Raw genomic sequence first — 15,636 nt, 5'->3', positions numbered from 1 at the left:
AATCCATAGTCATCTGATCCTGCTCTCTTTTTCCTCAGCATTTATTAAAATGTATTTTATTCGCTGCTTCTTTGTACTCTGTAAAGCTCTGGCTCATTGTATGTACTCTATTCTATGAATACAACCCAGTTCTCCACGGCATTTACTTTTTTTTTTAAATAACACTGTGTACCGAATTATTGACTCATACTCAATGTATTATCCACTGTTTATTAACCACCAGATTTCTCCCTGTAGTAGCATTGCCAGCTAGGCATTCCCCTATTCTATATTTGTGCATTTAATTATTCCTCCCTTAGTGGCCACATTAGCTGTCTCCACTGAATCTCATTTTATTGATTTCTTCCCAGTTCTTCAATTAACAACAACAACAATAATAATTTATTTTAATCTTCCTTTCCAAAACTAAAAAGCTGCAAACCCAGTATTTACAGTATATATCATATGTAGTTCAGGAAGCCGAGATGGTTATATTGCATGAAAAATGCTCTTTCTTCTCTTCCCTCCAGGAACAAGCTTTCACATTCTTCAGTGAACAATTATATATTGTTATTATGCCAGCAATTTTTATAAAGAAATAATTTTAAAGAAAGGTAAGAAAGAATCACCCAACTGCTATTAATATCTTGTATTTCTTCCCTTCTTTCCTTCCTTCCATCCTTCCTTCCTCCCCTCATTCCTTCTCTTCGTCCTTTCTTTTCTTTCTACCTACCAACCTGAAGTAACAATAAACATGGAATTGTAGTATACATAATTTTTGCAGCCTGCTTTTTACTTTAAAATATATTTGAAAATCTTCATGTCAATAAATAGTTCTCTAATGCCTCATTTTAATGACTGCTTATATACATTATATTACAGCTTGATGGTTCATTTTGAAACACTTTCTAAACAATGACATACTACACATGTAGCATTATCATCAAAAATAGTTGAAACATGTAAAGATGAAGGCCCAGAGAGTGAATTTAGGATTATCTGCAAAACAACTAACTTTTCCTAAGTTTCTAATTCAAAATTTATGTTGTCAGTATTATTTATGTGAAAAAAAGGAAACTGCACTGATTCTCAGACATTGAACATCCCTTTAAAACTGGGTTTAGCCGTTATCAAACCTGGTCCACTTTGAAAAGTGCTGAAGATTGCATCACATTCGTCCTCTACCTTGCTTACCAAGCAAGGCATCTTAGATATTATGATAGGCAGACTTCTAAAATGGACACCTTCTGTTGAACATGTCCTGCATAATAAGTTCCCTAATACACTGACTGTGAGTTAGCCAAAGATTATCCTGAGTGTGCCTGATGTAAATAAGTGAGCCCTTTAAGAGAGAGTTCAGACCATTTCTGAAGGGAGAACTTTAAAACCAGAGAGATGCTCATCTGCTAGCCTTGAAGGGGCAGCCCTATTGCAAACTGCCTACAGACGTAGCCACATGGCAAGGGTTTGAGAGCAGCCTCCAGTTATTGAAAGTGGTTCTCACTTATTTGAAAGTGATGGCCAGCAAGAAAATGGAGGCCTCGGTCCTACCAGGACAAAGAGCTGAGTTTTGCCAACAACCACAAGCTTGGAAGAGAACTCTGGGTTTCAGGGAGAAACACAGCCCCAAAACCATCTGGATTGCAGCTATGTGACATGCTAAGCAGAGCACACAGCTAAGCTGTGCCCGGACTTCTGACCTTGGAAATGGTGAGATAATCCATTTATGTTGTTTTAAGCCGCTTTGTGATCATTTGTTGTGCATCATAGAAAACTAAGTCAATCATGTCATTACTATTTGACAGGCAAAAGGGGAAAATACGTTAGGATAGGAAGGCATATTTGTTTGACTGTTTTTGTGATATTTTTTGATCTAGCATAAAGTAGTGAGTCACGAGATTAAAGATTAAGTCCTTTAGTATAAATCAGTACTGTCAGGTTGTGAATATCCATTAACTCCTCCCCATTATTCTTACAGAGTCTCTGGACCATAATTTAGGGAGCTTCTAAAACATTAGGAGAAAGTCCATGCTTTCTGTGTGGGATGTGCATGGAGGAATCTGAATGGATTGGTTCTTCAGTCCCAATAAAGGACCAATAAGGAGAGTGACCATATCCCCCAATTATACCGGTCACAGTTATCTCATCTAGTAGGCACTCTCTTTCATTAACAAAAGTGTCTTATTATAGAGAATAAGTTATATTTTCACCTTACCCATAAGACTTCTGATCCACTAGAACCATTCTAGAAAATGTGGGAGGCTTTTAACCCAACAATTTTTTTCGTGAGTGGCTGGGAGAATGCATAAGCAAGTTAAGTCTTTAGAGCAGTGATTTCTAACCTTTTAAAATAGAATTTCCCTTTGAAAATATGTTGAAAGCTATGGACTTCTTTTACCATAGTTATTTATGCTCATATGCACAAAATTTCCAACATATTTGAGGTGATTTGTAAATCCTTCCAAAGCCCATTCATAGATCCCTTTTATTCTTGGAGTTCACATTAAAAACTTAGCTTGAGTATAAAAACTGCAGAGCCACTAGTCTGAAGTCAGTCTGAACATGCCTATTTATGATTAATTTTTAGGATCCCAGTGATGCCTCCTGAATATCAGGTATAGGGCAAAGCTCCCTCTCTACCTGTCTTTCTTGTCAGGGCCCACTGGAGCCATTAATAAGAGTAGATTACAGTCTACAACACCAATGGCAATATGATATTTCAATTCTGGAAGAAAGCAAAAAAAAAAAAAAAAAAAAAAAAAAAAAGTGTTACTGCCACAGTAGGAAAGGATAGGGAAAGAAATGGTGAGTCAAAGTGTCATCTTGTTAAACCAAAACAAGTTTCAGTTGATGATCCTGATGATAAAATAAAATCAAGAACATAAGTTTAAATAGCTGCACAGAAAATTGCTTTGCAGGACATCTCAAATGTGCATATTACAATATGCAATGTATTCTCACTGTTCACACACACACAAAAAGATACAATTAACTCCCACTTTTCAGTCACCTTCTAGGGACCTCTATAATGCATTGTTCTCTTGGACTGTCACACCACAAATATGGGGGTTCGCCATTCTCTTGTCTCCACACTTTCTAAGAGTCAACGAAATGAAAACATCAGCCCTCTGGTAAGGATTAGGAAGATCATACAAGGTTTTCCTTCTGTTTCTGAGGGCTAAACAGTAGTTGCAAAACTGGAAAAGTCTAAGAACTACTAGCCCATGTACCTCTATTGACTAGAATTAAGACATTAAGGGAAATATTCCCGTGTAGTCTTTCCTTCTGTCGCTTGTGCTAAGGTTTCTAACAGGTACATTGTCTTCAAATCATAGTAAATTTACCGGGACAGACTTTGTCCTACACAGGAGAGGCCTGCAATTTGAGCTAAATTATTTTAACACAGAAGTAGGTATTCAGGGATCCTATGTGGCCACTGATCTAAGCTGCATTTTCTAATCCAGTTTTGTTAGGAATAAAGCTTTCATATATATATATATATTATATATATATATATATATATAATATATATTATATATATAATATATTTCATATATAATATATATATAATATTATATTATATTTCATATATATATAATATATTATATATATATACCTGACACCAAGGTCTATTTTGAATCAGTTCCAAACTCAGAGGAAAAGGAGTACAAATTGCACTTTATGAAGAGATATTATCAATATACTTTGTTTTGAGTAAAAAGAAATTATCTCATTTTTTTTTTTTTTCCTCTCTTGGTAATGGAAACTTCTAATGGACCTAATTCACATGAAACATATTGATAGGATTACTCAAAGAGAATTACTTTGCAGTAGTGGCTATTAGGAACTAGACTACAAATCCCATGTGGAAAGAGCCTAAGTGAGGTGCTTACTCCAAAAGCCCCTGTAAAAGCCAATAAGAACTGGAGCTCAACATTAAGCCAGGTTTAGGGTGTCTTGACAAATTTGGCCCTCAGATTTCTGTCCTTCTAGGCTATTGGGATAAGTTAAAAGTCTGCCAGGACATTTAATCATGACTATACATTTCACTGATAAAATTTCATTAATCTATTGGTATTACAATATAATTTTGTTTTCTAGAAACTTTGAATAAACTAAGAGAATGAACAAGGAATAGAAAAACAGTGTTTTGAAACTTCAAGAGAAGAGTGATAGAAACATATAGTAATGTCTAGATGAGTTAAGAATCAGTTATGACTGGGAGAAATTATTTGCAAATTATATCTGATAAAGAACTTGCATCCAAAGTATATAAAGAACTCTTGCAAGTGGATAATAAGAAGGAAAATGACCCAATTTTTAAAACGGGCATATATTTAAATGGACATTTCACTAGAGAAAATACAAGAATGGCCAATAAGTACATGAGAGATATTCAACAGCATTAGTCAAATGCAAATTAAAACCACAGTGAGATACACTTCGCACCCATTGGAGTGGCTATCATAATAGTTTTAAAAAGGCAGTAAGGTGAGGATGTGGAAAAACTGCAGTCCACAAGCCCCATGCACTGCCAGTGGGTATGTAAAATGGTGCAGCTACTTTGAAAAACAGTCTGGCAGTTTCTTTAAACAAGTTAAACATATATTCACCGTAACAACAAGCAATTCTACTCCTATGTATCAACTCAAAATAAATGAAATCCTCACAAAGACTTGTACATAAATGTTTATAGCAGTATTATTCATAATAGAAATTACCTAAAATGTCTATCAACTGGTGAATGGATAAACAAAATATGCTATATCCATAGAATGAAATACTATCAGGTGATAAAAAGCAACAAAGTACATGTATGTACTGCAACATGGATGAATCTCAAAAACATTATGCTAAGTGAAAGAAACCAGCTGCAAAGTCCCACTTGTTGTATGATTTCATTAATACAAAATATACCAAAAAGTCAAATATAGAGAGAAAGAAAGCAAATCAGTCATTTCCTGAGGCTAGGGTGGGAAAGAGAACTGACTGCAAAAGAGTGCAAAGGATTTTGGGGGGTGAAGGGAATGTGCTAGAATTGGATTGGGGTGATAGTTGCACAGCTCGGTAAATATACTCAGTCATTGAATTATATACGCTTAAAATAGATGGATTTTATGATGTGTAAATAAGTCCTTAATAAAGTTTTTTTTTAAAAAATTAGTCATGAATTGGACAAGAATCAGTGTTATCATTGATGAAAGAAACTAAACTATTTTGAAGGGCAGTATGGCAATGTCTATTAAGGCTTTAGATATATATACCCTTTGACTCTCCAATATTCTCCTATGTATATATTCATATATACTCATATTCTCCAATATATATACCCTTTGACTCTCCAATTTATCCTGTGTATATACTCATATAAGTGCACACAGATAGATGAACAAGGATCTTGCATGAAGTAGTTTGAAATTCTAAACCCCCCCCCAAATATTCTAAATGCCCATTATTAGAGTAATAGTTACATAAATTATGATATATCCACAGAATAAATTACTATGAAGAATTTTTCAAGGAATAAGGTAGTATTTAAGTACTGTTGTGTGTAAGATACATTGTTAAGTGGAAAAAAATAACCAAATTATGTTAACACATATATGTTCCCACTTGTAAAAATATGTGTTTGTACATGCACAGAAAGTGTCTGAAAACGTAAACCCTAATACTTGTCTCTGAAGAGTAGAGTTGGGGGAGAATGGAATAAAGATCTTTACTTCTAATTTATGTATACCTTTATACCATTTTAACTTTTCACAGATAACATGTATTACCCTTATAGAAACACAAATTTAAATGAATTAATAAAAAGCCACTAAAGAAAAAAGCAAGTTAAAAAAAGAGAAGCAGTTAGTTGGTCGCCACTTGAGGTTTAACAGTTAAATATACTTAAACTTTCTGATGTAGGAAAAAGGAGTGCTACATTATAGGTAACTTATAAATTTGCAAAAGAATTATCCCAATAGTCTCCGCTTTGGTGCAGTGCGGGAAAAGTAGCTCTTAAAGGTTTCAGGATATGGTACAAGAGATTAAAAATGGCCAATTACTAGATAGCTCAATGATGTTACTGCTCTTAGAGGAATCATGGACAATTTTCCACATGCTGCTTATGGCGGCAATCTGTTCAGTATTGGACTGTTTTTCTCTGATGGAGGAATATAAAAAGGCCATCTTTGCTTTACTCCAAGTACATAACAGCAGGATAGTAATAGTAACAGTTTCTATTTACTGAGTGTCTACTCTGTGCTGGGTACTTTACATATATACGTTTTCTCTAATCCTCACATCAAGTCTGCAAAGTAGGAATTATTGTCCTCTTTTCCTCACTTGAGGAACAGGCTCAGAGAATTAAATTCCTTGCAGAAAGGTGCACAGAAAATAAGTGTTCATAGAGCTGGGTCTCCTTGCTATCAAAGCTGACACCCTTTCACCAAGGCTTGCAGCAAGATAGAGCGCTGTTAGAACATCTTTCATGATTTGAACAGCCAAGCAGTTTTACATCAAGGTTCAAATTCTTACCTGTTCATCTACCTCTTGAGAACTGTCAGCGTCAGTGCTGTTTGTTTCAAACTTTCCATATGTGCCACTAAGAGATGAGCTGCTATCACTTACGCTACTTTCTGGGGTGCCTGTGACACTGTCACTAGCTGGCCGTGAGGACACAAAGAGGCTGATGTTATCAAAATCGTCATCACAGAACCTGTTCTCAGCATCCACCTTCTGCACTTTTGCAGGATTGTAGGGTTTTAAGAAGGAGGAATACACATATCCTTTTATAACTGGATAGGAAACAGAAAGAAAGAAAAAAAAAAAGGTCATTTGTGTACCCTCAACAAACATTTGTGTTTAGAGAAGCACAGAGTGGCCTGTGGGGAAATCTCCATCTGAAAAGAGGGGGTAGTTCTGTGCATTTTATGCAAAAAAAAAAACCCTTACTTCCTGTGTCAACGAGCCACCTGCTGGTACTCCCCAGTGGATCTTTCTGTTCCATCACAGCCACCAATTCCCCTCCTAGAAGATTGATGTCATATTCTTGTGTAGCATTGCACTTCCGCTTTGCCTGGTAGAGTTCTTCCTTACTGTACGTGGACAGAAGTTTGGAGCGGTGAACATCAGTTTGACGTGGCACTTCAGGCTGGGAGAAGTAAGGAGAAATTTTGGTTTACATAGATGTATAATAAAATCCTCACTGAACTGGTAAATACTTCTTTGGAGATTTTTTTTTTAATGTTGAAGCCATCTACTGATTTGGGATTATTTCAACACTAAGGCATTGTTGGAATTATTGTGAAGCATCCAGCTGAGTTCTGCAGTGAAAAATTCTCCAGTTAGCACATGAGGGCAGTGTTGCAGAGAGGAAAGAAAATCCAACTGAGCATAAGGAGGCAGAGGTTCTAATCCCTCTTGGATAGAACAATTTTTATTTTTTGCCGTACTGTAGACAACCCCTTGTGTATTAAGCACTTGAAAAATACTATTTAATTAAGTAAATTGTATATGTGCATGTCTTTTTCTGGGAAACAATATCAGTAAATTAGGCATGAGTCAAAAGGCCTAGGCCCCTCCCAGCTCTGCCTCTAGTGATTTTGAGAAAGCCACTTTATCTTCAGTGCCTGGGATTCCTTATCTAGAAAAATGAAGGAGTTGGACTATATGATTTTGCTCTATAAAATTCTATTCATTCATTCAGGAGATATTTATATCTGTTGTCAGTCACCATTTTAGCATCTTGGAATACGTCATGTATAAAACAGGCAAAAATCTAGGACCTTACAGAACTCATAGTATAGAAAGTAGAAGTAGACAAGAAATCCTAAATATAATAGGTAGGTAAGTTACAGGATACTAGGATGAGATAAGTGATATGAAAAATAATACACTGTGATTTGAACAAGGAAAATAAGTGATAGTCATTGTCACGAACCCTACCAAACTCACCAGAATTTGCACAGGCTTCTTCTTTTCAAAACTAAGTTTCCTCTCAATAAAGGTGGCACTGTTGTCCTTTACAAAATTAAGATTTTGAACCTCTTCTAGTACTCGATTCTGAATTTCAGAGATGCTCGAGGCCAGCAGTGGTACCTATAGGTAGAAATGATATGGCATTCTTCTCAGACAACTATTTAACCATATTAGATACTGAATTTAGTAGAGTTGTGACAAGCAAAGAAAGTGTAAGATAGCTCCACAGCAAGAGACTGGGACAATGTTAGAAGATTTAGATAAAAATGGTCTAAATAAACTTTTTTAAAAAAAGTCTAATTTAGTTTGCTGTCTCTGGAAACCTCACTAAAGTGATAGGGATAATTTTTTTAAAGGTTCAAGCCTAAATAAAAGAACACAAGAGAAATAAAAAAAACAATGGAATTTTGGAAGAAGGGCTCAGGGAATGATGGCAAGAGGGTCTTCCAATGTGGTAGGGTGGGATAGGGGGAAAGAGAAAGAAGCTAAAACAAGAAACATTGTTAAGAACCTGTGGCAGCTTTAAAGCAAATCAGCAAATTCTTTGACATGCCTCTCCTCAGGAAGTGGAGTGGAGTCCATGCCCTCTCCCCTCAAAAGTGGGTGGTTTTTTTTAATTGCCTCCATGAACAGAATGGAAATGAATGGAACGACAGAAGTGATGCTATCTGACTTTCAAGATTAGGCTAAAAAAGACTGTGTAGCCTCTGCTGGTTTCTTTTGTGACACTCACTCTGGGAGACTTAATATTAACCATGGAAGAAGGCCAGTTGCACTGTGGCCACCATATCAAAAGACTGTGTTGAAAGATCGGAGCAGAGTGAGAGGTCTATGGAGCCCCAACTGTCCTAGTCGCAACTGTTTGAGTCTTCTGTCATCACCCCATCTCCCACCTCAGACATGGGCCTGAAGAAGTCTTCGAGATGACTCTAGCCCCAGCTATTATCAGACTACAACCTTATAAGGGACACTGAGAATGACTGCCTTGAGTCCAGTGAACCTCCAGAACCATGAGAGACGATTGTAATAAATGACTATTGGTTGTTACATGCTGCCATATTTTGTGTAATTTGTTACGCAGCTATAGGCAACTGGAATCATCCAAATATCCTTCCGTAGGAACAGGTTAATACACAAAGCTATACATACCGTATGATTCCATTTTCATGAAATACAAACCAGGCATAACAGTCTACGATATATATGTAAGAAAAATGGTTACCTTTGAGGGACTGTAGCCAAGGAGTGGTCATGAGTGGCTCTTAAGGGGAACTGGAAAAGGCTAATGTCTAGATTTTGATGGTGGCTACACAGATGTATGTATTTGCAAATATTCATTGAGATGGGCACTTCAGACTGATGCACTTTACCATACATAAGTTATACTTCAATTTAAAAAGTTTAAAATAAGGAAATGATCAAAGAAATGCAAATCAAAACCATAATGAGATATCACTTCACACCCACTGGGATGGCTATAAAAAAAAAAAACAAAAACAAAGACAGGTAGACGTAAGGAATGGGAACCTCAGTTATCACTGTTGTGAATGTAAAATAGTGTGGCCACTTGGGAAAAGTCTGGCAGTTCTTGAAAAGGTTAAACACAAGAGTTAGCATATGATCCAGCAATTCTACTCCTAGATATGTACCCAAAAGAAATGAAAACATACATCCACTAACATACATTCACTAAGATCTCAAATGTTCATAGCAGCAGTATTCATACTTGGCCAAAAGTGGAAATAACCCAAATGTCCATCCACTGGTGATGGATAAATAAAATGTGGTATATCTCTACAATGAAATATTATTTGTCAATAAAAAGAATTAAGTACCGAAACATGCCACAACATGGATGAAACTTGAAAACATTATGCTAAGTGAAAGAAGCCAGTCACAAAAAACCACATTTTATAAAATTCTATTTATATGAAATGTCCAGAATAGGTAAGTCTATAGAGACAGAAAATAGATTGGTGATTGCCTAGGGCTGGGAGGTTGGGCAGAAATGTGGATTCACTGCTAATGGCACAGGGTTTATTTTGGGGGTGATGATGATGTTATAAAATTGATTGTGGTGATGGCTGCACAACTCTTGTGAAAATACTAAAAACTGTGGAATCGCATACTTTAAATGGGTGGAATATATGGTATGTGAATGATATCTCAATAAAGTCATTATCCAGAAAATAGGGGGTTGGTTGTACACTATCGTATAGCTATGCAGTAGACTAGTATGAAGCTATAGAAGAGAAGAGAAAGCTCTCTGTGTACTGACATGGATGCATCCCCAGAAGGTTAAACTGCAGAATGCTGCCATAATTTCCTAGTTTTATATAGGAAAAATATATACAGAAGAATATATACATATTTGCACTTACTTCTAATGGCATGAAGAAACCATAAACGGATAAATTAGTAACAGTGGGGGTGGAGTAGGGGATGAGTCATTAGGGGACAGGAGTCTATGTGAGGCTGCTTATATATTTTTATGTAGTTTTGCCTTTTGAACCATATAAGTATAGCACCTGTTTATTCACCTTAATTTAATTCAAAGGATAAGCTAAAAGTTAATTAAATACACAGTGAAAAATAAAGTCAGGACAATTAATTTTCCTCCAAATGTTGCCCATTAAATATCTACCCAGCTGAATGAGAACTAATTGAAATGAGGGGCAAACAAACCACACTGATTTTTTTAAGTTGATATTAGGTTGTAAATATCTTTCTTCTCCGTCAGGGAAATAGTCATAAAATCATATCCTAATGGAAAGGTAAATTACACACACGCACACACACACACACACACACACACACACACACCCTAGGCCTTTTTTTTTTTTTTTTTTTCCATAGAGGAAAACAGAAGCAAAAGTGACTGGTTTGACAGTTACCCTGTTTCTATCATTACATTGAGATGGCCTTCTTTTTGGATCCATATCTTACAGTCATGGTTAGCATTGAAGAACTGTTGAATAGGAAGAGAATACAAAATAAATATTGATAAACTTTAGCAAAGCATCAAGTAGGTGGAGCTACCCTGGCTTCACTGATGAGTGGAACAAAGCTAAAAGGTGTTTGGTATTTAAAGAGGAACCTCCAAAAAGAAATACACGTGTGCAAGTCACAACAAACCTGAACTAGGAAATTTTCCTATGGAGGAAAGAGAAAGAAACAGACTATATGACTGGCTTCAGTTAAAATACAGCCCCTGCCGCAGGCACACACATGCACCACACACATACCCATTGTGAACAGGGCCACTTGACATGGCTGTGGGTTTCTTTTCTTTCTTTCTTTTTTTTTTTTTTTTTTTTTTTTAATGTTTATCCATTTTTGAGAGGGGCAGGACACAAAGTCCAAAGCGGGCTCCAGGCTATGAGCTGACAGCACAGATCCCAATGAGGGGCTCGAACTCATGAACCCTGAGATCATGACCTGAGCCGAAGTCAGGCACTTAACCGACTGAGCCACCTAGGCGCCCCTTCATGGCTGTGGTTTCTAGTAGATCTCGCAGGCCAGGGTAGCAGGAGCTGGTACTGAGCTTACCGGTGCCACCGTGGAATAAACCTGCTGAGCCACAAGTGTCAGGTCCCCAAGGAGAGTGACGAAGCTACACAGACAGTTCCACAGAATCTTCCGGGCAGCCTGGTTGAACACCTGGAGCTCCTCCACAAGCTGGGCATTGAGGGCCTCATACTCCTTTTTGGCCAAGTCTGACTCATCTCCTGCTGCCCGTCGTAGGTTGCTGTTGCAGTCCAGCAATTTGTCATAGCGCTTTTGGATGAGCTTCTGAGGCCCAGGGAACAAGGACAGCAGGGCTGACAGGGGCATCAGGACAAGCCTCTGTAAATGGGCTGCCTGCCAAAAGAGAAAAACAATGCTGTCACAGAGTAAGCAACAACTAGTACATGTCCTGCACTATCACCAGTAGGCTTACGTCCTCCCTGAAGGAGCACAAAGAAAGGCAGGAAAGTATTGAGCCAAGTTAAGAGAGGATGTGATCTTTTTTTCTGTCTAGCTAAACCCACTCCAGGACTTAAAAGAGGGACTCTAGGAGGAGGAATAGAGGAATACAAAAATTAAAGCCTGCACACCCAAAATACACTCAACTTTCCCTCTACGGCCACTAGTTTTGTCATTGGTGTCATCTCCTTCAACTCTTTCTCTTCCCTTTCTTTCTAATCCCAGAGCCAAACAGAGCTACTCCAGCCCATGGGGTGGGAGGCAAACTCTAGTCTTTGACCCCTAAGACTGCAAATGACTCACCATATCATTTCCTTCCTTTGCAGGGAACAAAAGGAATATAGTCTTAGAAGAGACTATATCCTGTTCCTCCCACATCCGTCTCAATTCCTTGGCTACCCTGGTAACTCATTGTGGGTAGTGGAATTGTATTCCCTATATAGATAAGTACCTCCTTATTATAGGTATTTTGCTCCTGTGATAGAAATGACAACAGAATTATTGCTTGCTCTTTAAATACATTGAAAGACTAAACTGATGCTGGTTTTGTTTCGTTTCTTAAATTGTTACATTATTAGGTCTGAGTCACTGAAAATGAACTTCATGGGGCACCTGGTTCATTCAGCAGGTTAAGCGTCCAACTCTGGATTTTGGCTTAGGTCATAATCTCACAGTTTGTGAGATCAAGCCCAGTGAAAGGCTCTGTGATGACAGCGTGGAGCCTGCTTGGGATTCTCTCTCTCCCTCTCTCTCTGCTCCTCCCCCTGCTCTCTCTCCCTCTTCTTCTGTCAAATAAATAAATAAAAAAGAATTAAAAGAAAGGAAAATGAACTTCATATTAACCCCCAACCCCATGCCAGCTCCTGGGCACACTGAATTTAATTTCTGGTACTTCTCTTTCCTCCCCCTCTCTTCTGAAGTGCAAATAGTATCCTATCTGCTGACTGCCAACTTTACCCTTTATCATATATGCTTGGGTTACGTGGTTATGTCATAGCAATTTGGAAGTAGGTTTCTCCTTTGTACCCTGAAAGATGTCCTAGGGAATCAGCATCTAAGCAGTAAACAGCCTCTGGTAACTTTGTCTGAACTCACAGGAAATCTACAGAGAGGGGAAACCAATCTCTTACTGGTACTAGCAATAGACTACACAGATTAAATTTGATGTCTAGTTTATAAGATAATCAATATACACCAGCAGACTATTTAATGAGTCCTTTGACTAAATGAAGAATCTGTTTACTGTTCTTGGATAAATTACTATATTTGTAACTTGATTGGATTCTACAGGTAATATAATTACAATATCACAACATAATTACTATATATATATCCTGTGGACCATAGACATAAACTGGTTCACCCAGACGTAGGAATTATGGTTGGAACAAATAAGAATCAGAATTTCTTTTAATATTTTGTCCTATACAAAACATGTAGGCAAGTATTAGTTAAGGTTAGATAAAAACACGGCTCTGCCTTTAGATAGATTTTTGAGCTCTTATTAATATTTGGTTTTTTAAAAAGTTTAATATACTTTATTCATAAGTTAAAAAGTTACTTTTATATTGATGTCTCTCGATTATTTTAATTTAGCCGAATTTATCATCTTGTGGTCTCATGCAAGGTGGAGAAGAACACTGCCCTTCTTTTATCAAATTCTGGACATGCTTGCTGAGGGAGAAGCTGTACACCCTGCTCTGACAGCTCAATAAATACTCATCGACTTAATACATTGGAATTAAGCTAAAGAGCAAACCCTTAAGGACTTTTCTAAAATGTATTCTCTGTAATTAAGCCCAGAAATTTATAAAGAACTAGCTACACTTTTTCCACTTCACATGCATCGGAAAAACTTCTCTCTTGCTCTCATATTTATCTCGTCGATTATCTTAATTCACATGTGATCCTGATTTTCCATTCCCCAGTGCCAGGAAAGAGAGATGCTTCTGAGTGTTTTTTTCCTGGGGGGTGGGGCTGCATCATCTCCTAGGATTTGGAACTACTATGTGAGGGTATTCACTGGATGACTTGGGGGCATTACTGAGATCTAGAGCCTGCTACACCAGAAATGCTAAACATCCCCCAACACGAGGGCCTCAGTGAAGAACTGTGTGACCCCAAATGCCAATAATGCCAACATAAAATACCACTTTCAAGGACCTTCAAGATGATGCAGAAATCTATTATAGCTTCTATATAATACTTGAAATGCTACTATGCTATATTAATACCTATGGGACAAAAGATACTAAATTAAAATTTGTATTACTCAAACTAGTTTACCAGACAAATATTTTCTTGGCCTTAGCATGTTTTTATGATGCTCTAGCTATGTTTTATAATTCTTTATATTTTAGAGAACTCATAAAAAGCACATATTTTACTGCAGAACAGAAGTTGTATGACTCAAAGGTAAAATCCCTTTCTCAATAAGGCTTTACTTTACAATATATACTGTGTTAATAAAAGTCACATCTTCAGAGAATATCCTTGCTCCTCCTGAAAAGACTCTGGACTTTTCCAGAGACTCCTTTAAGAAAATCACAGCATTCTGGGATGTCTGGGTGACTCATTGGTTAAGCGTCGGGCTTTGGATTTCGCTTATCTCACCATATCTCACGGTTTATGAGTTCAAGCCCCATGTCGGGCTCTGCACTGACAGTGCAGAAACTGCTTGGGATTCCCTGTCTCCCTCCCTCTCTGCCCCTCCCCTGTTCACACTCCCTCTCTCTCTCTGCTCTCTCTCTCAAAATAAATAAATAAATAAATAAATAAGTAAGTAAATAAATAAAACATTAAAAAAAAAAAAGAAAATCACAGTGTTCCAACTTAATAAATTGATGACCTATCACATGCAGGCTTAAACTAAATGTTGACTTTAACATTTATTTATTTTTGAGAGACAGAGTGAGACAGCACTCTGCCCGACACAGGGCTTGAACCCACGAACTGTGGGATCATGACCTGAGCCAAAGTCGGTCACCCAACCGACTGAGCCACCCAGGCGCCCCTTAATGTTGACTTTAAAAGCGACACAGACACTGACTACTCTTAGAAATACAGTCTGGGACGCTCTTAAATTTTGATTATAGTAAAATCTTCACTAATCCACTTTAAAATAGTTAATAATAATAATAATACCTTCCTATTTAAATCTATTAATTTTGACATTAGTGTTTGCTTTAGTGCATGTTTTTTCTAACTCTAGCAAAACAAATAAAAAGCAACTTTTCTCTTAACCCTACTTTCTAGTTTATCTGTGAATATAAATAACTTACAAAGTCACCACAGGGTTGTGGGGCATTACTCGGGGTCTCTGAATGGCTCCTCTCCTCCTTATCTCTGTTGCAAGAGATGTCCTGGAGCTCCATTACACTCTGCAGCGCTAAGGGCATGGCATCCTGGAACCCAAGAACAAAGTCACAAAATGGGCAAAGTTCTGAAGTTCAGTACATTTAAATGTGCTGCAAGTGTGCACTTCATCATTATAACCCTGCATTACCACCGAGGGATAAATAGAAAAAAAAGGAAGGAAAAATTTCATGAATGCTCTGTACGATGAATGAGACTACTTGTAACAATCTATTTTCTTACTTTCCCTCTGTCACTTCCTCATACTGCTCTGTATGACACCTTCTTTCTTAAGGGGACTCCATCTTAAGTTCCCCCATTGGCCATTCTTCAGCATTCAGTTCTTACAGATCCCTTATTTTAGAAGTCACT

The 15,636-nt window shown here is 37.3% G+C and overlaps 2 protein-coding genes across 3 annotated transcripts in view; one reads left to right on the top strand and one right to left on the bottom strand.

Moving 5' to 3' along the window:
* The window catches only part of INTS12 (integrator complex subunit 12), a 35,397-nt gene extending 34,420 nt beyond the window's left edge, over nucleotides 1–977 (top strand). Inside the window, exon 8 of the mRNA XM_049630960.1 lies at nucleotides 510–977. The gene's annotated coding sequence lies outside the window, so the exon portion shown is untranslated. The remainder of the gene's footprint in view (nucleotides 1–509) is intronic.
* Nucleotides 1–15,636, bottom strand: part of ARHGEF38 (Rho guanine nucleotide exchange factor 38) — a 129,373-nt gene that overhangs the window by 4,146 nt on the left and 109,591 nt on the right. For both annotated transcript variants that reach the window (XM_049630955.1, XM_049630956.1), the window contains 5 exons: nucleotides 15,192–15,314; nucleotides 11,494–11,805; nucleotides 7,921–8,064; nucleotides 6,919–7,117; nucleotides 6,502–6,761 (listed from right to left, as the gene is read on the bottom strand). In XM_049630955.1, coding sequence (XP_049486912.1) covers nucleotides 6,502–6,761; nucleotides 6,919–7,117; nucleotides 7,921–8,064; nucleotides 11,494–11,805; nucleotides 15,192–15,314 — 1,038 coding nt within the window. The remainder of the gene's footprint in view (nucleotides 1–6,501; nucleotides 6,762–6,918; nucleotides 7,118–7,920; nucleotides 8,065–11,493; nucleotides 11,806–15,191; nucleotides 15,315–15,636) is intronic.

This window comes from Panthera uncia, chromosome B1 (assembly GCF_023721935.1).
Source record: "Panthera uncia isolate 11264 chromosome B1, Puncia_PCG_1.0, whole genome shotgun sequence".
Classification (NCBI taxonomy): Eukaryota; Metazoa; Chordata; class Mammalia; order Carnivora; family Felidae; genus Panthera; species Panthera uncia.
This window is presented reverse-complemented; position numbering and strand designations above follow the sequence as displayed.